The 26620-nt window shown below is 41.4% G+C and overlaps 1 protein-coding gene across 4 annotated transcripts in view; it reads left to right on the plus strand.

Annotated features, from left to right (window-relative positions):
• LOC144612037 (spermatogenesis-associated serine-rich protein 2-like) overlaps nt 1-25526 on the plus strand; it is a 79101-nt gene extending 53575 nt beyond the window's left edge. For all 4 annotated transcript variants that reach the window (XM_078431512.1, XM_078431510.1, XM_078431513.1 and 1 more), the window contains 5 exons: nt 10208-10266; nt 12788-12897; nt 16361-16463; nt 21737-21948; nt 23064-25526. In XM_078431512.1, the coding sequence (XP_078287638.1) occupies nt 10208-10266; nt 12788-12897; nt 16361-16463; nt 21737-21948; nt 23064-23375 (796 nt within the window). In that variant the 3' untranslated portion in view covers nt 23376-25526. The remainder of the gene's footprint in view (nt 1-10207; nt 10267-12787; nt 12898-16360; nt 16464-21736; nt 21949-23063) is intronic.
• The last annotated feature ends 1094 nt before the right edge of the window (nt 25527-26620 follow it).

The following is a 26620-nucleotide window of genomic DNA, read 5'->3' on the forward strand; positions in this document are numbered from 1 at the left end:
ATTTCCTAACAGGAGGTCCAACACTGCCCCTTCTCTGGTAGGCACCTCTACGTATTGCTGCAAAAAACTATCCTGCACACATTTTACAAACTCCAAACCATCCAGCCCTTTAACAGAATGTGATTCCCAGTCTATATACGGAAAATTGAAATCACCCACAATCACCACTCTGTGCTTACTACTAATATCTGCTATCTCCTTACATATTTGCTCTTCCAATTCTCGTTCCCTATTTGGCGGTCTATAATACACCCCTATAAGTGTTGCTAAACCTTTCTCATTTCTGAGTTCCACCCAAACAGCCTCCTTAATCGAGCCTTCTAGTCTGTCCTGCCAAAGCACTGCTGTGATATCCTCCCTGACAAGCAATGCAACACCCCCACCTCTTGCCCCTCCGATTCTATCACATCTGAAACAATGAAATCCTGGAATATTTAATTGCCAATCGCAACCCTCCTGCAACCATGTTTCACTGATCGCCACAACATCATACTTCCAGATGTCAATCCAGGCTCTAAGCTCATCCACCTTTCTTACAATGCTCCTAGCATTAAAATATACACATTTAAGGGACCCATCATTTCTTATTCTCAGTTTATTTCTTTTCCCTTCTTTCTCTCCTACATATTGGGTCTGAGTGTTTCCCTTTTCTGCCTCCTGCCTCACACACTGCCTATTAGCTATCTGTGTTTGAGTCCCTCCCCCCAACCGTACTAGTTTAAAGTCTCCGCAGTTATTTTAGCAAATCTCCCCGCCAGGATATTGGTTCCCCTCGGGTTCAGATGCAACCCGTCCTTTTTGTACAGGTCATACTTCCCCCAGAAGAAGTCCCAATGATCCAGAAACTTGAAACCCTGCTCCCTGCACCAGTTCCTCAGCCACGTATTTATCCTCCACCTCACTCCATTCCTATTCTCACTATCGCGTGGCACAGGCAGTAAGCCTGAGATTATTACTTTGGAAGTCCTTTTTTTTAACTCTCTTCCTAGCCCCCTGAATTCTCCTTTCAGGACCTCTTCCCTTATCCTACCTATATTGTTGGTACCTATATGTACCACGACCTCTGGCTCCTCTCCCTCCCCTTTCAGGATATCCTGGACACGCTCAGACACATCCCGGACACCGGCACCAGGGAGGCAAACCACCATCCGGGTCTCCCGACTGCGTCCACAGAAACGCCTATCTGACCCCCTCACTATAGAGTCCCCTATTACTACTGCTCTCCTCTTCCTTTCCCTACCCTTCTGAGCAACAGGGCCGGACTCCTTGCCAGAGGCCCGGGCACCGTCGTTGCCCCCAGGTAGGCTGTCCCCCCCAACAGTACTTAAACAGGAGTACTTATTTCCAAGGGGTACAGCCACCGGGGTACTCCCTAGTCCCCGCCTCTGTTCCTTGCCCCCCCTAACAGTGACCCACTTGTCTACCTCCCGTGGTCTAGGAGTGACCACCTCCCTGTAACTCCTATCTATAACCTCCTCACTCTCCCTGATCAGACGGAGGTCATCAATCTGCCGCTCCAGGTTCCTAATACGGTCCCTTAGGAGCCCCATCTCGTCACACCTGGCGCAGATGTGGATGTCTGGAAGACTATCAGACTCCCAGATTCCCCACATCTGACACCCAGAACAAAAAACTGCCCTGGCAGTCATACTCTCCAAACAAAGCCCCGCGCTCGGTTACTAAACCTACCGCCCGGCCGCTACTCCAACCGCTCCAACCGCCCACCCAAAAGAACTGAGTGATCTCCTGGGAGAGGCGAAAAACCGGATTAAAAACCCAGGCCAATTTGGGGAAAAATCCGGGAAATTCCTCTCCGACCCCAAGCTAGGCGATCGAAACTAGTCCGGGAGATCTCACAGGTCTTACTCCTTACTATCCCCACACAATCCCCACACAATCTCTGCTCGGTCTGTTTTCAAGCTGATGTTTTGTACGCGTGGATGAGTAAACGTTTTTAAAATGCTTTATGCTATATTTACACGTACCCTATCTAAAGAACGTGACCTGTTGCTTGTATCTACCTGTCCAGTTTGTGAATTAGCTTCAAATTAGGTTCTCTTGATCTCGGCATCTCTGCTGCAATTTGGGATATCAAATGGAGATTTCCCTGCATTCAAACATTCTGTGGGCTTGCATTGCTGTTTTCCCTGCCAATGCTAATTTAATCTTCAGTTTAGGAATGATAGAAGCATATCAAGAGGAGCTGTTCAAATATTGACACAAACCATGTCTCCTGCGTTTTCCAATCGATATTGTTTGAGACATTCAAGACCATAACACTACACTTGATGCATACTTGCTGTGTGACACTGACCAGCCCATTATTCAAAATCATGATGGAAGATCAGTGGACCCCCAGGTGAATCTGCCAGGCACATATCATCAAATGCAGGATACACTGATACTTTACAGGCATGTTCTCAAGCTACATCTCCAACCCCCACATGAAGTCTTCAATTAGGTTGAATAACACTGCCTCATTTTACGTGATTGTTTAGACGCGGGAGTCACCGAATCTAACGCCAGCCTTGGATCGTTTTAGTTTAGTTTAGAGTTGTAGCATGGAAACACGCCCTTCGGCCCAGCGATCCCTGCACATTAACACTATCCTACACACACTAGGGACAATTTATATTTATACCAAGTCAATGAACCTACAAACCTGTACGCCTTGAGTGTGGGAGGAAACCGAAGATCTTGGAGGGGTGGGGGGAACCCACACAGGTCACTGGGAGAATGTACAAACCGTCCAGACAGCACCCGTAGTCGGGATCGAACCTGGGTCTCTGGTGCTGTGAGGCAGCAATTCTACCGCTGTGCCACACGCCTGCCAGATCTTGCCCAAGGTTTTGTCTTGTACGTCTCGGAGCTTCCTGTTCCTTTGAGAGCCCTGTGAGAGTGTTGGTTTTAAAACCTTACAGAAATAATGGAAACTGCCTGGACAACAACGCATAATAAAATATAATAAGTGCCATGTGTGAAAATCAAGTCCCATAGCCTATATACATGGAGTATGGAGGGGGGGGGGGGCTGCAACTGATAATTTTCTTGCCCTTTCACCTAATGTTATCATAGGTGGGACTTCGATACTTTATTTTGAAATAAAAAGTGAAAAATGAACTAATTAACTTGGCAATTCAACAAGATACTGTAGTTTCTCTGGTCATTCAGGGCGCACCAAGATTGTAAGCTGTGGTCTGACAACTTGAGTGAACCATACAGAAAATCCCAGTGTGTCCCAGAAATGATCTTGCTTTTTAATTTATCCCTTTTACAAAACTTTGGAAAAATTCTTTGTATTTCAACAGTTAGGAACTTTGTGAAAGATCAATTGTATTTGCCCTGTTTTCTTGTGGACTCAATTTGAAGTCTACATGGCGATAACTGGAAAGGTTTACATGATTTTACGATGGCCCTGCTCTACATTTTGCCCGACATATGTGACTGCCTTTATGCCATTTGTTGCCACTTTCATTCTCTCCTGTTTCAAAAGTCACTGAACAGGGATAATAACCCTTTAACTTTTAGAGTTACTCCAGCATTTTGTGTCTAGTTACTCCAGCATTTTGTGAATAGTTACTCCAGCATTTTGTGAATATGCAGCCCAGCGGTATGAACATTGACTTCTCCAACTTTAGATAGTTCCTCTGTCCTTCTCTTCCCAGATCTCCCACTGTCTTCCTGTCTCCACCTATATCCTTCCTTTGTCCCGCCCCCCCTGACATCAGTCTGAAGAAGGGTCTCGACCCGAAACGTCACCCATTCCTTCTCCCCTTGAGATGCTGAGTTACTCCAGCATTTTGTGAATACCAGCATCTGCAGTTATTTTCTTACTTTAACTTTCCTTTGGTTTGTTGTGCCAGGTCGTGAGAGCTCTTCAATACTTGGAGGCGCAGTGGTGCAACAAGTAGTTGCTGCGTCACTGCTCCAGTCACCTGGCTCCAAACCTGACCTTGGGGGCTGTGTGCATGAAGTTTGCACATTCTTCCTGCGACGGTGTTTGTGCTCCGGTTTCCTGCCACACCCCAAAGACAGCTTTTGCTGGGTTGATTATAAATTACCCACCAAAGCAAAATTGGGTGCAGGATACAATAGAGGCAGGAAACGTTAGAGGCAGGAAACATGTTCCCAATGTTGGGGGAGTCCAGAACAAGGGGCCACAGTTTAAGAATAAGGGGTAGGCCATTTAGAACGGAGATGAGGAAAAACTTTTTCAGTCAGAGAGTTGTGAATCTGTGGAATTCTCTGCCTCAGAAGGCAGTGGAGGGCAATTCTCTGAATGCATTCAAGAGAGAGCTGGACAGAGCTCTTAAGGATAGCGGAGTCAGGGGGTATGGGGAGAAGGCAGGAACGGGGTACTGATTGAGAATGATCAGCCATGATCACATTGAATGGCGGTGCTGGCTTGAAGGGCCGAATGGCCTCCTCCTGCATCTATTGTCTATTGTTACAGGGAATAATTGGGAGAATGGGAATGATGGGATTACTCTTGGGAGCCAGCAGAGATTTGATGGGGCAAATGGCTGCCTTCTGTGTCATGTGGGAAAAAATATGAGAACTTTGAAGTTATATTCTACAGATTCTGTAATGTCTTGTATTTCCAGCACAAAAGTGGTAATAATCCACAATGTTGTAATGAGTAAAATCACACAAAGGTTTAAGCTTTTTTATTTTAATTAAATATAAAAGTGGCCCAAGACAGATTGCATTTGTCGGGTTTGGAGCATTTTCCAAATTTAATGGTCACTCTAGCTCCTCCTTCCATTTTGGGTTATTTGCCTTGTGGTATTGGTCTTCTAGATACCTGTAATTTGAGCATATCTGCCAAGTAACAACTTGGTTCAAACAAATGTCACGTGATTTACTTAAAAACGAAACTCAAAATTAATTGGAAGGGCGTGGCCATTTCAAAACAAAATGCTTTTGTGAACTTTAACACTTCAGCTTCATGCAGTTTTCCTGAGCTTTAGGATTCTGATTTAGTTTCCTCAGGGAGAGGAGAATCATTTTATAACCTAATTGCTCCAGTCCCAGTAGGCAGAGACTGGAAAAATGACGTTAACAGATGTCTGGAAGCTAATCGTGTGCCTTGTTTCAGGAGGTGCCAAATCTGAGGAAATCAGAAGGGGCAACAAAAAGAATAAAAGGTGTCTCCTGCAAAGATGTCCTCTTGGTATAGAAGCTTGTTTTTGTTTCTGCTGCACAGAATGCTTTCCTATAATATGATACCTTGGAACAGATCTTTGTGGGAAGTGGAAGAGCACTGAGAGCAGAAAAATTACTTGTGAATAGAAACCAAGACTGTTTGCTGACATATAGGGAAAATGCCATTGAGCCTTTGGATAAGCTGTTTATCTAATCAGCAAATGACTAAATAATCCACTATTTTACACTTCAATAAGAGCAGTTGAAATAAGAGTAGGCCATTCCATCCCCTTGTCTTTTTCACCATTCAATTTATGGCTGAACTTTTACCTTTGCTCTGCTCTCCTGCACTAACTCCATGTTGCTTGATATCCTCAATCAATTGATCTGTCTTGTATAAACAGAGCAAGTGAGACTCTCCAGCCCTCTTGGGGAGAAAATGCCAAAGACTCATCACTATCTGGGTGAAGAAGTTTCTCATCTGTCCTAAAATTGGTGACCTCCCCTATTTTGAAGCTTTAACCCACTTGTTCAAGAAACACCAGATAGAATCAAAGTTACATAACATGGAAACAGGCCCTTCCGTCCAACTCATACATGCCAACCAAGATATGTACCGGGCTAGTCCAATTTGCCTGCATTTAGCCCAGATCACTCTAAACTTTACTATCCATGAACCTGTCTAAATGTCTTCTAATGTATTTGTACCCACCATTTACAGCTTCCTCTGGTGGGTATCATTCCACATACCCACCATCCTCTGGGGGGAAAAATTTGCTTTCTGGTCCCTTTTTGTATCTCTCACCTTAAACCTATACCCTCTAGATTTAGACACTCTCACTCTGGGTTAGAAAAACTAACCTTATCTATGCCCCTCATGATTTTATACACCTCTAACGTCACCCCACAACCTCCTGTGCTCCAGAGGAAAAAATCGCTGCTGCCTCCTAACTCAAAGCTTCCGGACCCGGTAACATTCTTGTGAATTTTTTTTCTGCGCTCTTTCTAACTTTATGACATCCCTCTATGCAGCATCCAAAGACCCATTATTAATCATGTTAGTGACATTCTCAGCAAAAAAACAACTAGTTAAGTCCACCAATGACAAATCCAATAGTCTTTTTATTTGCTCCATTTGTATTTATTTAATCCTTGAATTCCTTCCCTTTTAGATTCTCTCTTCCCTCTATATTCTAAAAGCAAATACCTGTTGAAGTCTAGTATTTCCATGTTATATATTAGTCTTAATAGTGATACAGTATACAATTATGAAAACCAAACCTACGATGGTATCATGTACTAACGAGGAACTGCAGAAAGGTAGACGCACAATGCTGGAGTAACTCAACGGATCAGGCATTTCTCTGGAGAACATGGATAAGTGACTTTTGGGTCGGGTCAGACCAAAGAAGGGTCCCAACCCAAAACATCACCTATCCATTTTCTCCAGAGATGCTGCCTGACCCGCTGAGTTGCTCCAGCATTTTGCTATATTTAATTAGATGTGTTTTTTTTATTTACGATTATTTTTTTACTCCAATATGTTACCAAAACAATCTGTTGTCTACTCAAAGGTTCAGTAACTCGACTTACTGCAAATTCAAATAGTTTGACAGTTCAGTTTGGTTTCAGTTTCCCATTTACAATTTACATCAGGGGTGTTATTCCCCAGTTGCTTATTCCTTGGAAAAATAATATAATGTTTAAATTCCATTAACCACCTTTAACCAAACATTCATCCAGGATGAATATGCAATTTTCCTGTAACCAACTCCATATTATCTGTCAGCCTCTATCAATAACATCACAATGCTTGATTGCCTTCTGAGATTAGATTACAGGCTTTAAATTCCTCTCTGATCCACTTTACAGCAGTATCTTTAGCTATCAATTAAAAACAATTGAAGGAAATTTAAATGAAATCGTATATCAAAATCTAGAACACTGGCAAAACAGACATTGAGTGGATTTCTGTCAACACTGTTAAAAGCCATTTTATCAATCCAACAAAAGAACTACAATATTTGTTGGATAAAATAAATTGATTGCTGGTGTTTCAAAAATCTTGGGCAAGAGCTCGGTGCACTTGTTGAAATGGCTGGTTCCGAAGAAGTCTCAAGGACTGTGTGGAGAGAGACTATCTGCTAATCGTCCAGCCAGGCCATCTAATCATTCACGGCATGAGCCAGCGGTACTTTTCAGAGTTAAATAAGATGCCGCCAGTCGTGTCTGATCCTTTGGGTTCTATTAATGAGCCAGTCTGATCAATTGTCACAGGAGCACAGGAAACAATTATCAGACTACCGGGTCTACTACATGGCATTTAAAATGTCCATCCTCTGGCACATCCTGGTGCTACTTTCAGCTCAGAATCACCGGATAGGTGTAGGGCAATATAGTAGGGTGGAGATGAGAGGGGTGAATAAAAGTGGGGGAGGTGGGGAAAATCAGATGGAGTCGACAATGTTAACACCAAATACAGGAACATGAATTAATGTAGTCAGTGGTGTGTATTCAAGGTTTTGTATATCTGGACTGTTAGGTTGTGTGTTTTGCACCACAAATTTAGCTTGGCACGACAGCACAATAACGGTGTGCTGTGCTGTCAGGTGGTATCTTCTGGGCAAGTCATTATGCTGGATGGATTAAAGTCCTTTGATATACAAAGAAACACAAGGTAGTCCTCATTGGTATCCTAACCCAACAATTTCCCCTCAATCGAACTAGCAAAGTGACTGATCTTGCAGTGAAAGTGCTACATAAAGTGCACATCTGCCTGTCATTGCGGGTCGCTGTCATTTTTGACTCTTGCTCATCTGTTTGAGTCTCCGTCTCATTAATCTCACTGGGGAAGAGGAGCAGTAAGCTCAAAAACTCCTATTAACCAAGCGTCATTCTCTTTCTGTATCATCGTTTTGTTTCCTGCTACTTGCCTTCATATTGAAAGTGTTTTTTCGCGTGCCAGGAATATTTTTTTAATGCTTTGTAAATTCAGAAAATGTAGGAATCTCACAAAAGCAGGAACTGCATAAGTTGCAGTACCTGAGTGCCATTTTTAAAATTCTAACCCGTGTGCCATTTTTTTGTTTTTTTTGTTTAGTCATAGCATCTAAACTGATTTTATTATCTCATTGAGAATCCCAGAATTTCTGTGACGGTATTTGCACTTTGCCAGATTTTAGTTTCCCATGTGGATGGGATTACAACTATTTATCTTGTAAGTAATAGAGACCAACTGCACCAAAGTGTGAATGGAGCATTGTGCAAGTAGTGTCTGTTCTACTCAAACAAAAAACAACTTCTGTCCCTTCCTGAACACTTATCACAATTGTTGGTTTTACATTTGTTACCAGCAATATGTTTCTCACCACATTTTGGCAGATTTTGTCACTGACGTGAAACAGATTAAGAAAAATCTGTGAAATGCTAATTGTGGTCAAGTGAAGGCTTGTTCCAGAGAGAAAAGGTGACAGGTCTTCAGGAATGATCAGATTGCACTTTATATCCACTAAATGAGCTAAAAATACAAGCCCTTTATGTATTCTATAGGGACCCTGCCCTCTGCAAGTATCATGGTTAGTCTGATCTGAAAGGTCCACTCCTCTTGCGAGAGAGTGGGAGAGCATCATTTGTGTGCATGATCGATGGGATTGTAGTCTAGAGTTTGGGGTACTGGACCAGCAACGTGGAGTGAAATTGAATTTGTTAAAAGCTGCGCTGCTTCCAGAAAAGGAACCAGCCACACACCGATACAATCCTAGCCCACGCATGCATGGGCGACTTTTGCAGATGAAGCTGCAACTCAGTGATGCCCATGCCCTGAGGGGAAAAAAACTCAATTTTGTGCGTCTGTTTGTTTTTAGTTCCTGCTTGGCACCATCAAACACCACCCTTCAAAAAATGGTGGCACCGCAAATTACAAAGCAGTGTTGACTGACCCCAGGGGCTTATGTTATCGTACCTCTCCATTCGGAGCTGCCACAGGTGTTGTTTGATGGGCATGCAAAATCTTCCTAGCTCGTAATTAATTTGACTCTGTTCCCTGTGGGCATGGGTTGAGAGCAGCAAACTGTCTTTAATTCGACATGGGCAACATTCTCATTCGGATAAGGCAGATTGCTCAGGGAGGTGGAACAATGTTGTAGTGCAGTGGGCTGATTTCTCCAGAGTGTTGGTGCAGAGATGAGGGATCTTTGCTCTTCGTCCCACTGTGATATGTCTAAACTGGAAATGCTTGATGCTGATACTGGGTGCTTAAAATGGGGAGAAATGTTGTATTTCCCAACAATGAAAGACCTCGTCTTGATGCACACAAAATAAACTAAAAAGTGGCTTCTGCAGCTGTATTTATGATACTAATGATTCATATCTCATTGCTGTTAAACTGTTTTTGTCTGTGTTCAAAGGAATTATTCAAATATTTCTTTCCAAACCTCTTGTGTGGATTTATTGGTGTCGATTCATGAAAATTGTAAATCCAAGATGCTGTAGCTTATCAGTGGTATTTTTTGCTTATTGTTAAGGTTGATCTGCTGTGATCAAAGCAAATATCATGTAATGTAAGCTTTTTCATGTTAAGAGGAGTCCTAGGCAATTAGTATACATTTATCAACAAGATTGTGATTACTGGAATTGTATTCAGTTAATGTCTGAATACGGAATTTCATTTTAAGCCTTGAAATGATCTCCCTGATAAGTGTTTTGTAGTATACCAGACAATGCTGTGATTGCATTTGTGACTGAAATTGTTGGTGGTTGTTTCATCATCGACCCCAGATTTTGATCTTTCACACCATTCTTTACTATCAAGTTTTCACAGAAGATGTTGAAGATGCTTATGATCGCCCAGCTTCAATAGCTGGTTGAGAGGACTATCTGCACCAGGAAATATTGAATACGGAATAATATATTGTCTTTCCGCTGACTGGTTAGCACGCAACAAAAGCTTTTCGCTGTACCTTGGTACACGTGACAATAAACCAAACGGAACTGAGTTGCGTCCCAGTGAAGTCTCACTTTTATAATTACAGAAGTTGATAAATCTTCTTTCCTTTCCTTGTAGCTTTATGGACAGGGAGGTGGAGCTTTTGGGAGAAATGGACAAAGTCAAAGCAGCAGCACGTAAGTGTCTATTTTGCAGTCGATAATATCCCATTTCAGGAGAGTCACTGCTTCGGTAGTTTGTGCATTGCTCGGGAAGCTTCTGGGCTGTTAAACTCCACTATGATCTCCAATCTGGTTAAAGGTGTGTGAAGTGGTCCCTTTCAATTGGATGCAGACATGTTTCGCAAGGCATGCTAAAGTTTACTATATTCAAAGTTTCAATCCTTCGATGTGTATGTATTTAAAGACTATATTTCTAGCTTATGAAAGACAAGGGAAAAACTGATATTCGACATCTAGAAAGGGAGGTAAAAGGTGCCATTGAAGTGCAAGACGAAATGTGTAGGAAGGAACTACAGATGCTGGTTTAAACCGAAGATAGACACTATGCTGGAGTAACTCAGGCAGCATCATTGGAGAGAAGGAATGGGTGACGTTTCGGATTGAGACCCTCCTTCTGAAGAAGGGTCTCGACCTGAAATGTCACCCATTCCTGTCCAGAGATGCTGCCTGTCCCGCTGAGTTACTCTATCCTTTTGTGTCTATCTTGAAGTACAAGTCTTTGCTTTTAGTTTCTATCTTAACTAAGATCTTAACTAATTTAGAGCTGAGAAAGTAGATCCACGTTTGTTACCCAACTAGGATGGATAAACCCGAAAACCAAAGCCTCTCAAGTCATTTATTAACACACTTCTGAAGTTTGTTTGTTCTTGATCTTGGTAGTTTTTTCTTGTTCCATGCATAAACTCACTATTTTGATTAGTCTGCCATGATGCATTTCAGGTTTGTTGTTCATGAATTTGAGTGAAAGCAAATGACTATTAAGGTATGCAAACGCCTCTTTGTCAATATTCTAGTCGTCAACAGCCAAAATGTATCATATTAAAGTGTTTTAAAACTTCAGTGTGTTGGAGTATTAATGGGTTTAGATTTTTTTTAAAAGATTTTTTAGATTTAGAGATACAGCGCGGAAACAGGCCCTTCGGCCCACCGAGTCCGCGCCGCCAAGTGATCCCAGCACATTAACACTATCCTACACACACTAGGGACAATTTTTACATTTACCCAGTCAATTAACCTACATACCTGTACGTCTTTGGAGTGTGGGAGGAAACCGAAGATCTCGGAGAAAACCCACGCAGGTCACAGGGAGAATGTACAAACTCTGTACAGATGGCCCCTGTAGTCTGGATGGAACCTGAGTCTCCGGCGCTGCATTCGCTGTAAGGCAGCAACTCTACTGCTGCGCCACCGTGCTGCCGCCCACCTGAGTCTCCGGCGCTGCGCCACCGTCTAACATGCAGTAGCCCAGAAAGTCTGCCACCCCAGCACCAATATAGTCTCGAGGGTGCTGGATTATGGAAGTTTTGCTCTATTTGGTTTTTAACATCTTAAACTTAAGTGCTACCTCCAACGTGGCAAAACATTGTTGATGTGAAATTGATGTCATTCATTATTATAAACAGTTTAAGTAGATGAAATGGGGACCAGCAGGAAAAAAAACTCTTCCCATAACTGGAGAAATTGCTTTCACTTTCATCTTAATATTTGCTAATCCCATCTGCAGTGCGTACTGTCAACAAACTACACTGTGGTTACTAGCCCCATTTACTCTGGCATCACAACTGCATCAGGGCGGCACAGTGGTGTACCAGTAGAGCTACTGCCTCAGTGCCAGAGACCCGGGTTCGACCCTGACTATGGGTGCTGGTCTGTACGGAGTTTATACGTTCTCCCCGTGACCTGCGTGGGCTTTCTCCGAGATATTCTGTTTCCTCCCACATTCCAAAGACGTTCAAGTTTGTAGGTTAACTGGCTTGGTATAAATGTTTTTTTTAAATCCCTTGTGTGTGGGATAATGCTAATTTGCTGGGATCACTGGTCGGTGCAGACTCGGTAGGCCGAAGGGCCTGTTTCTGCGCTGAATCTATAAACTAAGCTAAACTAAACAAGGGCAACGAGTGTCCAAGGGCACCACCACCTCCAGGTTCCTCTCCCAAGTCCACACCACCCTGATGTGGAAATATCTCTGGTTGAAAGTCCTGGGACTCCAACTGGAAGGACTGCCGTAATTCATGGATGTATTTCCCCATCAGCACATTGAGACCTGTCGATTTTGGGAAATAAATGTTGGTCTTGATGGAAATATTGTCGTCTTGCAAATATTTTTTTCAGTTGTCATTGCTCCCCTTTGAGCCAAGTGGCCAAGTAAGTGAATGAGCACTCCTCTAGCATCTCTCTGCTATTACACCCCTTGCTAAGAAGTTGGTCACCAGTTGGATTTTTTCTGGCCAGGTTGGAATCTGTTTTGACAAGTTCAATCGCGATTGAATACCTTTTCAACAGTGGGTTGAAAGATGGTCTGAGGTAAAGAAGCAACTCTAAACAAGGCTTTTGTACACAGCAGCTTTAAAATTTGTTCAAAGGTTTTGCTTAAATCTGGTGTTTTGTAATTCTAGCTTGCTTCTGACCATATGTGGATTAGTTTTCTTTAGTGGAAGCCTCCACTAAATGTGCTATTTTGTGCTATTCCCATTAGTTCAAATTCTGGACAGCCGCCAGAAGAGAGCTGAAACATTGAAGAGAATGACAGACAATGCAGTCCGCATGTCAGAGGAACAACTAGTGGAGCTTAGAGCTGATATTAAGGTAAACTTATTATGTTTACTTAAGCGTCCTTGTAAAAAAAACACAAAGGTGGAACACTTTGTTAAGCTTTGTGTGATTTATCACCCTTGAGTCAAGCCCACCTTTTAGTAGTTACAGTCCATTTTGAAATCCAAATGGTCAACCTCTGTTGGATGCAGAGTATGGACTAGCCAAGATGTTGCCCCTTGACATTTGAATTTAACCTGTAAAGCAGGTTTTGCTTAGACCTAGGAAGGAAAGTTTTGCTCTGCTTTTGTTCTGATCAGATGCAGTATATAAATAACCTGTTAAAGAATGCAGAACTGAATAAAACTGACAATTCACAAGCCGCATGTACATGACTCCTTTGCATTCTACTCTGAACTTTGCATACTCTTTCTCAATGACCACCAAACCACATCTACCTTCTAGTAGTTGTGTTCATTGAGGGCTGCAGGCCAATTTAAGTATTGTTGACACTGATATCCGTTCCACAAATGTTATTTTGCCAATTCCATCCTTAGTGAGGAAAAACCTGATCTATTGGGTTTTTCATATTCTAACTATTCGCTGGATCTCATCCTTTTTGTGACTATTTTGTCCTTCCATCGTCTAATCTTGCGTATTGCACAATATTGTTTAATTAAATATAAAGGATCGAGCACATTGCTAAATATTGTTTACTGCCAGGTGGTGGGGTGGGTACAGGAGTTCCCTATGATGTGACCACTTATTTCTTGTAGATAAAAACTAATCTTTGGTAACTTCCCACGTGAAGTATTGAATTATCTATCCTGTGTTCCAACTGTCACCTTGTTGGAGTATTTAGAATTTTGAATTCAACTGAAGTTTGTGGGTTCTGGCCCCTTTCCAGGACTTGAACATGAATCTGTTCTCGGTGGGCATTTCAACAAAGGATTGTATGCTGTGCTGGTTGAGTATATCCTTCTAATGGTGCCCATCTGCCTGTTAGGTGAATGATAAATAGCACCTTTTTGGAAGAGTAGCCAATATTCTGGCCTAAATGTCTTCTAGAATCAACTCCATCAAGGACAATTTATATTGTTATTTTGCTGTTTGGGATGAATTTTCAATGCGCAAAATGGCTGCTGTATTTGCCTCCTTATCAGAAACTTCTACACATCAAAATTGTATGTTGACTGCTTTGGGATGGTGTGAATGACTTGATAAGCCACATAAATAAAAGTGCTTGAAATTAATTTTGTGTCAGGTCACTAGGCTGTAAACTAAAACTGCAATTTTTCACTTTGATAAATGGTGCTCATTAAGATACAGGTTGTCCACGGGCCACTTGGCATAACCAGTCCACATGCTCCTCCAGAGCATCCTCCCAACTTCACCTAGTCGACAGCAGAATCCTCTGTTTGCCTTGTCCACCCTAGGCTTATCTTGTGTCTTAAACGTATCTATACTAATGCCTCAACTGTTTCCCGTGGTAGCATTCCACATTCTCTCTTGTCTCTGGATAAATTGCCTGTTTAATTTCTTGGGAAATGTTTCATTTTAATGGTTTCTGGCTTTGTTCTTATTGATGGCATCAAAACATTGGCCAATTTTAAAAGCTTTCATGGGATCACCTCACAGCATTCTCTTTCAACAGAAACTTAATTTGTTCTTGTGATGGGTGTAATCACACCTATCTGATGTGATCTTTGCAAATCCATTGCATCCTCTGATGACCAGAATTTCACAGTGGTCCAAGTGTCATTCAGCCGCTGTTTGAACAAAGTTCAGCATAACTTCTCTACGTTTCACACCTGTCTTTCCAGAAACGATGCTTGCACATGATTTGACTGTTTTAATGACATTATCAACCTTACTACTTCGAATGATTTGTCTTTTTCTCATCCACGAGCCTTAGATTCTTTTCCAGGTAACATTTAACAATTTTCCCCCATCAAAATCTGATGCCTCAAACTTAACTGTACGGAATAACACATTTGCCCAATCTTCGAAGGTATTAATGTCATAATTTATTTCATTGTAGACTATCTCCCCAATTTGGTGATATCTACAAATTTATAAATACTTTTCAGTGTCTAAATTATAGTGACCAACAGTAGTCTCAAACTCATCTTTATGCAATTCCCTTTCTGCCATGCTGAATACCTTTTTTTAGGTTTTGTCTTCAAGCCTCCTAGATAATCATGACATGAAGCTGAGATCCATTAAACTTTATTTGCGAAGCCAGGTGGTATATCAAAGGCAGACACACAGTGCTGGAGTAACTAAGTTGGTTTTTGTAAACCTGTATCTCCAGTTCCTTGTGTCTCTATCAAAGGTATTTTAGAAATCTAGGTCCATAAAATTTATTGCATTGCCTTTCTCTATCCACTCCCTCCCTTCTACCTCATAAAATGTGATGAGGTCGGTAATTGAAGGCATTCCATTTTGGTTTCTAGTCATATTCTTGGTTCCTCTTACTTTTCCACTTCTACATCTCGCACGCATATTTCTGGTCTAATACAAATTGGATCCAGTAGAAAGCTCCATGACCCACATACTCATTTTATCGCGCTCCTGTCCAAATGTTTCCTCTGCAGTGATGTGGCATTTCTGGTGCTGAGGTGAGCCATTTTTATGGCCCATGAATGAGACTGACAATTTCATGCCACTGATTTTTGCATTGCCAGGAGATGCCCACTGGGAACTGGGCCAAGATGACACAGTTGTTCAAACTGAAATTTTAGTGAAAGAAAAATCAGACCTGATGGGGGATGCGTGTGTATTATATTTTCCTCTTCCCAATGTTTGACTGATGAGGTGATAATAAATATTGTGTATAGGTTTTGTGTTCATTATTCAGAACAGGTGACATTCTGCTCAATGACATTGTAGTGTGTTTCATTTTTGGAAGAAAGTAATGTGCAATTTATGGAGCAAACTTGCCGGAATACATGTAGTTTGCTGAATTAAACACAACATTGTTTTATGGAGTTTATAGAAAAGTGAGATTTCCTATCCCACATTCGTATCATTTAAGTACTTAATTACCTGCAATACATTGGCCTTGAGATTACGCTTTGAGTTATTAAATTTTGACCCATTTTCTTAAAGCAGATTAATGCTTCTGCTAAAATGGTGCGAAATTTTAGATGTATGATTTATCAACAACAAGTGTTGTTTTATAACAAGACATTATTTCAGGAAAATTATGAAAAAGGTGTTTGAGCTTTGCATGTTATAAATGTGTGCGCTTGATTAAACAGTCACTGGGATTTAAACACTGTAAATTGTTCCTTGATTTATGTTTTCTGTTTACTTAATGTTCGCAAATGGAATTGGTAGATGCATGATGTAGTATTGGCACAGTTTTAATCATTTACAAGAAATTTGCACCAGTCTATTAATCCAAATTGCCAATTGTACAAGTTAGAATCATGATTGTATAATTTTTTTAAAAGCTAAGCTACCATATGCTTGGACTTTACCTGCTAGAGTTTTAAAAAATGTATTATTCTAGCACTTTGTTAGTGAACGGAAATATGATGAAGACCTGGGCCGATGCGCACAGTTTACCTGTGATGTGGAAGAACTGAAAGCGAGTATCCAAGCCTTTGGACAAGGTAAGCTGAGGCTTGGTCACGTAACATCTTGTTATTCAAACCTGTTTGATATTTGCATCTACCTTGCAAGTGGGCATTTCTAATCTCAATAGTTTGTGCTGTAGACACTGGAACAAGTAATTGGAACTGGTTGCGAGCGTCAGATTTCTGTGGCTTCAAAGTGGGAACGAGTTTGTAGTCTATTTTCACTGAGGATGAATTGCTGCCACTTCTGTTTGAGATGCCAAAAGTTTGCTAATTATGGATCTTACCAAAGATTCTGATGGTCTTGTGTGATTGTGGTATCCTTTGAGATTCTCGACCTGCCTTCATCTGTTGTGGTTGAGCACGCTATCTTCTAAAGCTTCTGTGCTGCTGTTTCTTTACGTGGGACACTTACCTAGTTGCTTTCTTATCTGTAATAGCCAGAGAATCACCAGAATGCCACTGTTTCCAGACATGCACCTTTACCTCTAGTATTCCCCAAGGTTTGATCCTGACTTCCTTCCATTTTTTCATCGACAAGCTTCTACTCGGTAACAATGGCTTTCCACATACATGCTGACACCCTTGCTTAACTCGGCACTACTTTTATTTTAAGAGATACAGGGCCTTCGGCCCACCGAGTCTGCACCAACCAGCGATCCCCGCACATTAACACAAGCCTACATACTAGGAACAATTTACACTTATACCAAGTATACAAACCCAAGCCAATTAACCTACAAACCTGTACGTCTTTGGAGTGTGGGAGGAAACCGAAGATCTCTGAGAAATCCCAAGCAGGTCACAGGGAGAACGTACAAACTCCGTAGACAGCGCCCCTAGTTGGGATGGAACCCGGGCCTCTGGCGCTGCAAGTGCTGTGAGACCGTAACTCTACCGCTGCACCACCTGGTGAATTCTCCTGACCTCTTGAATAATAACAATTATATCCCTTCGTTGTCCCTAAATGATCAGACTTCTTGTTTGGCATTTAGTACTGGGTGAATAGTGATATCCTCCAACTTGGCATTGGAAATAATTAAGTAATTTTCTTCATTTTCCTCCCACAAACTCTTCCCTGGTAAACTCTTCAGCCCCCTCTTTGCCAAATGTTTGAGGTTAAATGATTCTGATTGAAAACTTTGTGTTATATTTACCCACAAGCTTGAGACTCCATATCGATACCATCGCTATGCTCCAATTTTGAGGTGTAATCAATGATGTCTTGGCCTCAGCCTAACTACTGGTGAAATTGTCATCCATGACTTTGTTTTCTTATAAGATTCAGTTTTCCAATGCATTCCTTGCTTTCATTCTACCCTTTAGTTTGAGATCATCCAAAACACCATTGGCTGTCTGGTAATATGTCGAGTCCCATTCATCCATCACCCCAGTGAACTACAGTGAGGCTTTGCTTAACCAGTAGCAGGTTAAAATTCTCATGTCTTCCTATCCCTCCTTGGCCTCTTGTCACCACCATTTTAACTGCCTCAAATGCGACACTATGTTCTCGAGCTTCCGAATCCCTCAAAACTAAATTTCCTAGGCTTCTCCCCTTTTCCATCCTGCATGGTGCTCAATAAAGCCTATCTCAGAGTGTGTGTGTACACACCCAATAGTCATGCATCTTGTTCCAGGAAAGAGCTGAATTGATCAGAAATATTATTTGCTGCAAGACACTTGGCTCTTCCCGGAAGGGGCTGACTGCCTCAGGGTGGGGGATGAGGCTAACATTGAGCATAGCACACATTACTTTGTGTATCTTGGAGTCAACTTGTTATTTTCTTTGGAGCGACAAAGAACTCCTGGAAAGGCTACAGATAAGTGTACTAATAATCTCATTATAATTAGTTATATTTGATCATGTCGGACCATCAGAAGGTGCAAAATGGGTGCACCATAGCACGATGTGTGATGTAGCATTGAACTTTGGGCTACAGGATTGAATATAAAATTATTGAAGGACATGAAGGATGTAACATTCATTGAAGCAATAAGTGGATGTTAAGAGATTGGGTTGTGAAATGGAATTGTGTGTTGTGTTCTGATGCTGAGTTTTTGGGTGGCGTTGCTAAAGATGCAGATGAGAAATGGGAGCATGCCAAGGATGGATGTCTGGGGTAACACCAAAGGGCATCGGAAGAGAAGCTATTGTGGGTGAGTTAATGGATGAGAATGAAAGCAGTCAAGTGTGGGCCAACCAGTTGGATCGCAGGGGAAAGGTTGAGGAGGAGGATGTTGTGGTCATCTTTATTCATGGATGTGGATGGGTTGAGAAGAGCAAAGTGTGATATTGCCAGTGTCACAGTTGCAGAAGCTCCAAGTGACTCCGAGCTATTTCAGTGGAAGCGGCAGAACGCTAAGTGGAGGCGTCAAAACTTGGAGTGGGCTTGAATTTGAGGCACTTGAAGACGGTGAGAGTTTTGTTCAATGAATGGCTCCTCGGCATTTATATGAATATATCAGATACACGCTGGATAAGGTCCAAAATTTGGCTGTGTACTTTCATAGCTCCAGCTTCATGGGAAACTAGTTTGAAAGACTTAACGTTCTCTCCAATGTGTACATTCCACAATCTTGTGTAAAACCACAGCACTTCCCACAGATTCCTCATGAGAGCAAGTTTGCCACTTCACTATAAATCTCTCTGCAGGCCAGCAAAGCATCTGTTTTACATGTCACATCTTAAAACGAAAGCAGTGAGGGGAGACATTTCTCCCCTGTCTTCAGACTTGCTATAATTCTTTCTTGGCTCAGCTGCTTCAGTTGCGAAGTGAATCGGTTGGCCCGAGAATCGTTCTCTAGGGGTCTAGCCTGTCTTCCCCCTCGCTCCTTATTTCTGCATTTAGGCTTTTGTTTCTCACTTATGTGATGTACATAAACAATTTCTGCCGCGCATCTCCCCTATGGATGTGAAGCAACTAGTTGGCATCGTGCAATTTGTACCTTGAGCCAGCAGAGAAAGCCACTTGGTCGCACAGCTGCGCACAAATTCCGCGCGCAAAGATTTGCGCAACGTTTTGCAGTAAATAAGAAATGTTGGATACGCAAACCTACACTGATTTTCTTCCAAGCTGAACAAATGTTGACATTTTCAGTGTGTAGAAATGTTACCTTTGTGAATTGCCAGGCTGTTGGTTGGACATCAAGGTTTGCTTAATTATTTTACTTCGTTGTAGGAAGACTTCTTCACGGCCAAGTTTATTTATTTATGGACTGCTGAAAATAAAGTAGAATGAAAAATTCATAATTAAACTTGCCACATACTGTTATCAATATGTTCACCAAGTCTTGCACACATCTGCTCTCAAAAATTTGGTCTGGGGGTGAGACTAGCAAGCAAACAGTGAGATTCCCACACTGCAAATGTAACCCGACACAAAACAGCTGCTGTACAACAGAAAAAAAGTATGAAAGCATTACCATCCTGCTTCATGGAAAGTAAACTCATCGGACAGTTGAGGAACCAGATCAAATATACGGCAGGATCTGAAACTGAGCTTCCAGTATTCTGAAGAATGACGTAAACTTAAGATGGCTATTGAAATAAATTTGTATTACCTTCGATTCAGCAGTAGCTCTCGAGCAGAGTAAAGTCAAAAGGACCTGGATTTGTAATCCTCGATGACACTGTTGAAGAGTGGGAACTGGCAGCAGCAAACAGATGTGCAGACATCTCCATTGTCAGCTCGTGTGAATGAGGAAGATGAAATAATGCTATCCAAAGAGTCAAGTATGCTCTCAAGTCCAAACCAGTGTTCCCATCTACAAAGCCAACAAAGGCATTGGCCTCACTGCTGTTAGTGGGGTCCTCCAATGCGTGACGTAGCTGTCTGTGTAACATGCAGGTTACCATTGCCGATTCATGCCCAGTATTTTGTAATATCTTGAGGCTATGAAAAGGCGCGATTGGAAAAATGCACAATTGATTTTTATTTATCTGATCACAAACTCGCCACAAGGCACCCGAACATGCTGTTGAGTATGAATAAGCATGTGTGTTTGCAGAGCATATTTGGGTGGCCTCGAGGACTACTGGGCAAACACGTCAATGCTGTACTGTTGCATTTAATTACCAATAAGTGCCCACAACACTGATGTCAGTCTGACCACTAGTTGACATTTATGTATCAGGCTCGCTGGCTGTTTGCCTGTGGATATAATTTCACAGCTATACAAAAGATACAAAAGACCAGTCAAAGACCAATTACATTTTTTGAATCCAAAAGCAGAATAATGCTCTTTTTTTGTCAGATTGGGGTAATCTTTGCATAAAAATGGTACTTTCATAAGTAGTCTAGTTTATTGTCATGTGTACCGAAGTACAGTGTAAAGCTTTTTTATTGTGTGCTATACATTCTGTGAAAAGACTATACATGATTTCAGTCAAGCCGTCCACAGTGTACAGATACAGGATTAAGGGAATAACGTTTAGTAAAGTGGAGAAGGGAAGAAGAGGGAGTTACCAGGATGAGACTTGTTCTTGATTATGCTGGTGGCATAATAAAATTAAAATTAAATACTGCAGGTGCTGAAAATCTGCAGTGAGGATTGGACTAATGCTGGAATCCCCAGCAGGTCAGGCATTATGCACAGAGAGCAAAGCAATTAGCACTTGAGATCACTGGCCTTTCATCAGAGTGCTTGCAGTAGATGCTTGCAGTGAACATTTGGTGACTTGGGGGCTAGTCAGATGGAAACTTTGATAGTAACATTTCCTTAAGACTGTTTTTAAAACTGATTTAGGCGAGGGAATTTCCACCTTTTACCTGAAGGAAGAGGTGGGGTTATTAGTATTGTGTGACTGATTTGTTTTCGAGTACACATCCAAAGACTCTAAATGGTTTCTGCTGCTTTAATCAGAGTTATACGGCGTGGAAACAGGCCCTTCAGTCCAACTTTCCCGTGCCGACCAACGTGCCCCATCTCCACTAGTCCCACCTGCCTGTGGTTGGCCCATATCCCTCTAAACCTTTTTGTGCAGTGCGCTTCAGAACCAACCGTGCTCTGGGCAAAAACTTTTTTTCCCTCATCTCCCCTCTAGCACAGCTACTTATAAGGGTACGCAAAGTATTTTGAGGATTGAGTGGGGGGGGAGACGAGTTGTAGATTTTAGGGTATTTAGGATCAAAGAGAAAAGAGAGAGATGTTTGGGCAGGCAACAATAATTGGGCATTTAAGGGGTGGCATGTTGTGGACAGCTGGTTAATGTGGACCTCTTGTTTGCATGTCCAATGGTTACTTTATCTCAAGACTGTTTATTAAATTATTAATTGTTCTGATTTTCCAACGTGTGTTGTGTTTTCTAGTGTCTCATCCCAAGAACAATTACTCTGCCAGATCAAGGTGTGGCTCTGTGTCATCCATGTCTGTGACAACCCGGAGTGATGCATCTGCACCAACGACTCCTGACTGTGTGACAGACCCTTCCTTTACTAGGCCAGGAAAGAAGAGCCAGTCTTCAGATGTTTCCACTGCCACAACAAACACTGGAAACCGAACTTCCCAATTAAACCGATCGGTATGTGCTGCTAGTGTCGTCTTCCAATGTCCTTTTTACCACCTTCCCATCCCGTCGAACCAATTCCACCATCAAAAAACATTTTTGTTAATACAAATCACTTGTGTGTCGACAGGTGAATCGGTGTGTGCTTGTCAGCTCTTGATTTAGTCATTTCAAATTTGTGTCTAAGAGAGCATCGAGCTGAAGTGATTTGCTTTCTGAAAAGGCAAAGCAAATTTCAACCACCTTCATTGGTCTCCTAGTGGTAAATTCAAAGAATGTGAGGAAAATACATAATGGCATTAATCTTGGTACGGTTTAGGACAATGAAGACGTCTTTAAAACTTAAGGGAGATGTTGAATTCCTGCCATTGTGAACAATATTGTTTTGAGCGCATTATCTGTAAGTACAAAACCAAGGAATGTAAAAAGGATTCTGTTTAAAACTACCAAGACCTACAAAACACAGACTTGGGTAATATCAATGTATTGTTCATGTTCACCACAAATTCATCTAAACATGTAGATTATTTATGATCACCAATAATTAGCTGGGAGAATATTCAGATACATTAGACCAACCTCACTAACAAAATCGTGGCTCTGGACTAAAAGCAAAACAGGCCCAAAAAGTTTGTTGGATTGAAATTTAAAAGCACTTTATTTTACACAACCATTAATTTCTGAGTATACCATTTATACACATTGAAGACTTCATAAATGCACGTTATTGATATCTTTGGGTTTACAGCATAGGCAGCTAGTTGAAGAGCAGCAGGTTAGTGGATTTCATTCCAGGGTTGGAAGTGTATCTTGAAGTTTTACATGGATAAGGAATAACCACGTGGAGTTCACCTGATATAAGTGAAATCCCGAGTGGGGCAAGGTTATATCTTTTTACTATACTGAATCCAAAAATCCTGTTGTCCACTGCTTCCCATCCCAATGCAATCTTGGGCCCAGACTTGCTGAAAGTGCATTTCACATTTGGCTAGACACTACTATCCAAGGATGTATCTGGGCGGAATTGAATGTGACAGTAAAAACAAACAAAGGAGATTCCAGTGAGGCTATTAGAAAGGATAAAATATGAAGTGTATCTATTAATTGAGGTGTTTTTTTCCCTTAAATAGGTGCCCCAAGGTAACAGGAGATCGGGTTACCGATCTCGAGAGAATGGGATAAGTGGCCAGAGCCATTTTGGAAGAAATGATGATAGGAATCGCTACCGCAATGGACCCAGGAATTACTCCAAAACTCAATACAACCCTCATCCCACACCTCAGAGCATTACCACCGAGAAGACCCAAGTGAATTCTACTGCTCCCAATGGCACAGCTACAGCTTCTGCCTCCAGGCAGCCCTCTTTACTTTTTGCTCCTGCCAATGCCCTTCCTCAACGTAGGCCAAGATCAGATGGAAATGAAGCTCCTGTGACCTCCTGAAAAATTCTGACATCCAGCAATAACAACACCATCCAGCTAGATGTGATTCAGCCCCAAAATAAGTTTACATTCACTTTGTTTTTGCCACCTTTGATTTGTCTAATGACCTATTTTTTTCATTTCTAGATTAACTTTTCCAAATGTTCATTTTTTTAAATTGATAGTGTCTCTGTTGTTAATCTCTTCTGGAAGAGGGAGCAGCACTTAGCTGTACCCAAGATATGTTCTTTAAACGTTGTTGCTTAATCTGTCATGGCAAAATCAGTTAGCTTTACTCCCCATGCCTGTTTTTTTCCCATCCCCATGAAATCACTATGCACCTCACTGTTCAGAATGAAAGTGCCTTGGATCTTTAGTATGTCACAACCACTTAGTTTTTCGAGACTACACAGAAAATAAAACACAAAGGACCAAAGAACTTCAAACTTTGCTGCCACTGGGTCTACTAGAGATTGCTGATCAATTGTAGTAGGGCACGTGATTGTTTAATCTTAATTTCTGATAATGGCCATGTATTTGGATAGAACCGTTTAATGGACATTCTCAACTGTGTATTTTATGTGCTGGAGACAACTTGCCACAGGATGCCAGATCAGCATTGCTTCCTCTTCACATCAGGATCCACTCTTGACTATAGACAGATGTAAACTGATTTATATTCACAATGATGTTGTAGTTAAAGCTGAATTCTGAGCCATGAAGCAGAGTGTGGCACAATGAGGGAACTTCTACCTTTCGGGGACAGTTCCAGCCATGACTTCAAACTATTATCCTGCAAGTGTGGTGTAGATGTGAAGCCAAACATACTTTCCACTGCTATTGAAAATGTGTGAACACAAGAATGATAGAAAGTTTTAGCTGTATCTGTGCTGTTGAATTAACTTGTATTGGCTGCATGGTGTTTCTGTATAGGAATAGACATTCACTTGGCTCTGACTAGAGTAAATCCACTTTTGCCACTGTGCATCTGAAGTGATCCACAATTTCCTTCTAAAGTGTACTGTCAAGGTAGCAGGAGTGTGTGGTGCTGCTAAATGTTTATCACACAACCTTTGGAGAATAATCTGCTGCAGGTCTCAACATGCCATTGATCCACTAAGTCCCAGGTGAGAGGGGAATCTGATCACAGGTGACATCATCTCAACAGAAGTTTAAATTCCAAACTCTATTACCCCAAAAAGAACAAATTGGAAAAATCTGTAAGCAACCTTGTGAATTGATGGACTTGGAGCATACACTAATCATATTTCATCTGTAGAATTTTCGTTCTGCTTTAAAAAAAAAAAAAACTCTCCTCAACAGGTGAAGTAACACAAAAATTCTATCTTGATTGCTTTGATCTGCTTCATTTTAGTCATGAATGGCGATTAGGACTGCACCCATTGTATGTCTATAATGCTGATTCTATAATTGAGGTTGTAAAATGAAGTGCACAGATCAACGAGAGCTTTTCTTTAAATCAAGAACTGTTAGTATCTTTCAAATTGAGTTGGTGTCTTTTTTTTTTTTGTTTCTTCAGACTAGTAATGCTGATTTTTGAATATTGACAGTTTTTAAGTTTTCAAATTCAGTTTGTATCAAATGCTCCCAGCCTTTGCTTTGTATACTTTTTCTGTTGTTCAGATCATTACAAAAATATGATGAGAGGCTAGACAGCCTTCCAGGTTCATAGATAAACCACTTAGATTACTCCTTAAGCCTTGGTGCCAAACCCCATATCCCTTTCATTCTCCAAAGAATCAAGTATCATTTATTTTGCTGAAAATTTCATCCATGTTCACTTTTAGTGCCCTGGGTGGAAGCTATTGTGAATCAGCTCGCTGAAGTGTGATTATTGTGATTAACCCCTCCATTTGATGTTGAGGCAAGTGATCATGTCACAGATTCAATGGGAATATTTTGTTTCTGGTATTTCAGCAATGTAATGTTGTTAGCCCAGGACCTGACCAATAATTGAAAGATAAGTTGGTGCTCAGTGGGAATAATTAAAATAAAACTGATTGCAATTTGCATGTTAGAATTTGAATCCTCCAATTGATGGCATGCTGGTACATTATAGCTGCATTTCAGGCAGCAGAATGGCTGCTCCCTCTTAGTGCCAGTCTCTTTTTGACATTTGTCATGTATTTAAAATTTAGTTGATGAATAAAGAAACTGTATTCTAAACTATTGTTAAACAACTGTGGTTCTTTCCTCCTCGATATTCGACACCAGTCTCTGAGCTGGGGAGAGGGAACTTGAGGTGACTTTCACTGTTAATCTTGAAACGGGGTCATGTTGAATGAAATTTAATGGAGAGAAGGGATACAATTTGGACAAATCAACAAACTGAATTAAACTGGATTTTTACTTGTAGCCTTCCCCTTGCCGGATGTGGAGGACCCCACAAGCTGGGAGATAGAGGGGCCTCGGCAGTATCAGCCTCAGGCAGCGTATCTTTTTGAGGCCCTTCCTGAGAACACTGTGGCCTTTGAAAGGAGCCACAGTTGGGACACAACCTCCCCTCCTGTTAAAGCTTTTTATAAGAATCTTCAAATGTCTCTTATTTGAGGACATTTAACCTAATTGCTTTCATTTTTTAAAAAGAATTGAACATTAAAACAATCTTTCAATCAATTAAAACAATGAGATAAATAAAAGACGAGATTACCTTGTTCATTGCTAGGAATTCTCATTGGAATCTAAGGTTAGAGCCTCCTTTCCCAGATCTGGCTGTTGCAGATTTGGGACTTGTGTACTTGACAGAAGCTGAGCCAAGCTACCTTGATTCAGCTCACAATGAACTAAATGATGCAATTGTGAGAGGCACAATGTGTGTCTTGTGGGGTTCATTCATTAAATAGTTTTAGTTGATAAATGTTTTTAAAAGTATCCTTTACTTTGTACATGGAAGCGTAGAGTACAAAAGCAAGGATGTTATGATGATCTTCGACAAAAATATCACTGGTTCGGTCGGTGTCAGCTAGAGTAGAGTCCGATTTGGTGCATACACAAAATGTTAGAGTAACGCAGTGGGACAAGCAGCCTCTCTGGATAGAAGGAATGGGTGACGTTTCGGGTCGAGATCGTACTCTTGACCTGAAACGTCACCCACTCCTTCTACCCAAAGATGCTGCCTGTCCTGCTGAGTTACTCCAGCATTTTGTCTATCTTTGATGTAAACAAGCATCTGCAGTTCCTTCCTACCAATTTGGTGCATATCATTTAGGAAGGATGTCAGGACCTTGAAGTGACTATCAGAAGAG

Source organism: Rhinoraja longicauda, chromosome 42 (assembly GCF_053455715.1).
Source record: "Rhinoraja longicauda isolate Sanriku21f chromosome 42, sRhiLon1.1, whole genome shotgun sequence".
Classification (NCBI taxonomy): domain Eukaryota; kingdom Metazoa; phylum Chordata; class Chondrichthyes; order Rajiformes; family Arhynchobatidae; genus Rhinoraja; species Rhinoraja longicauda.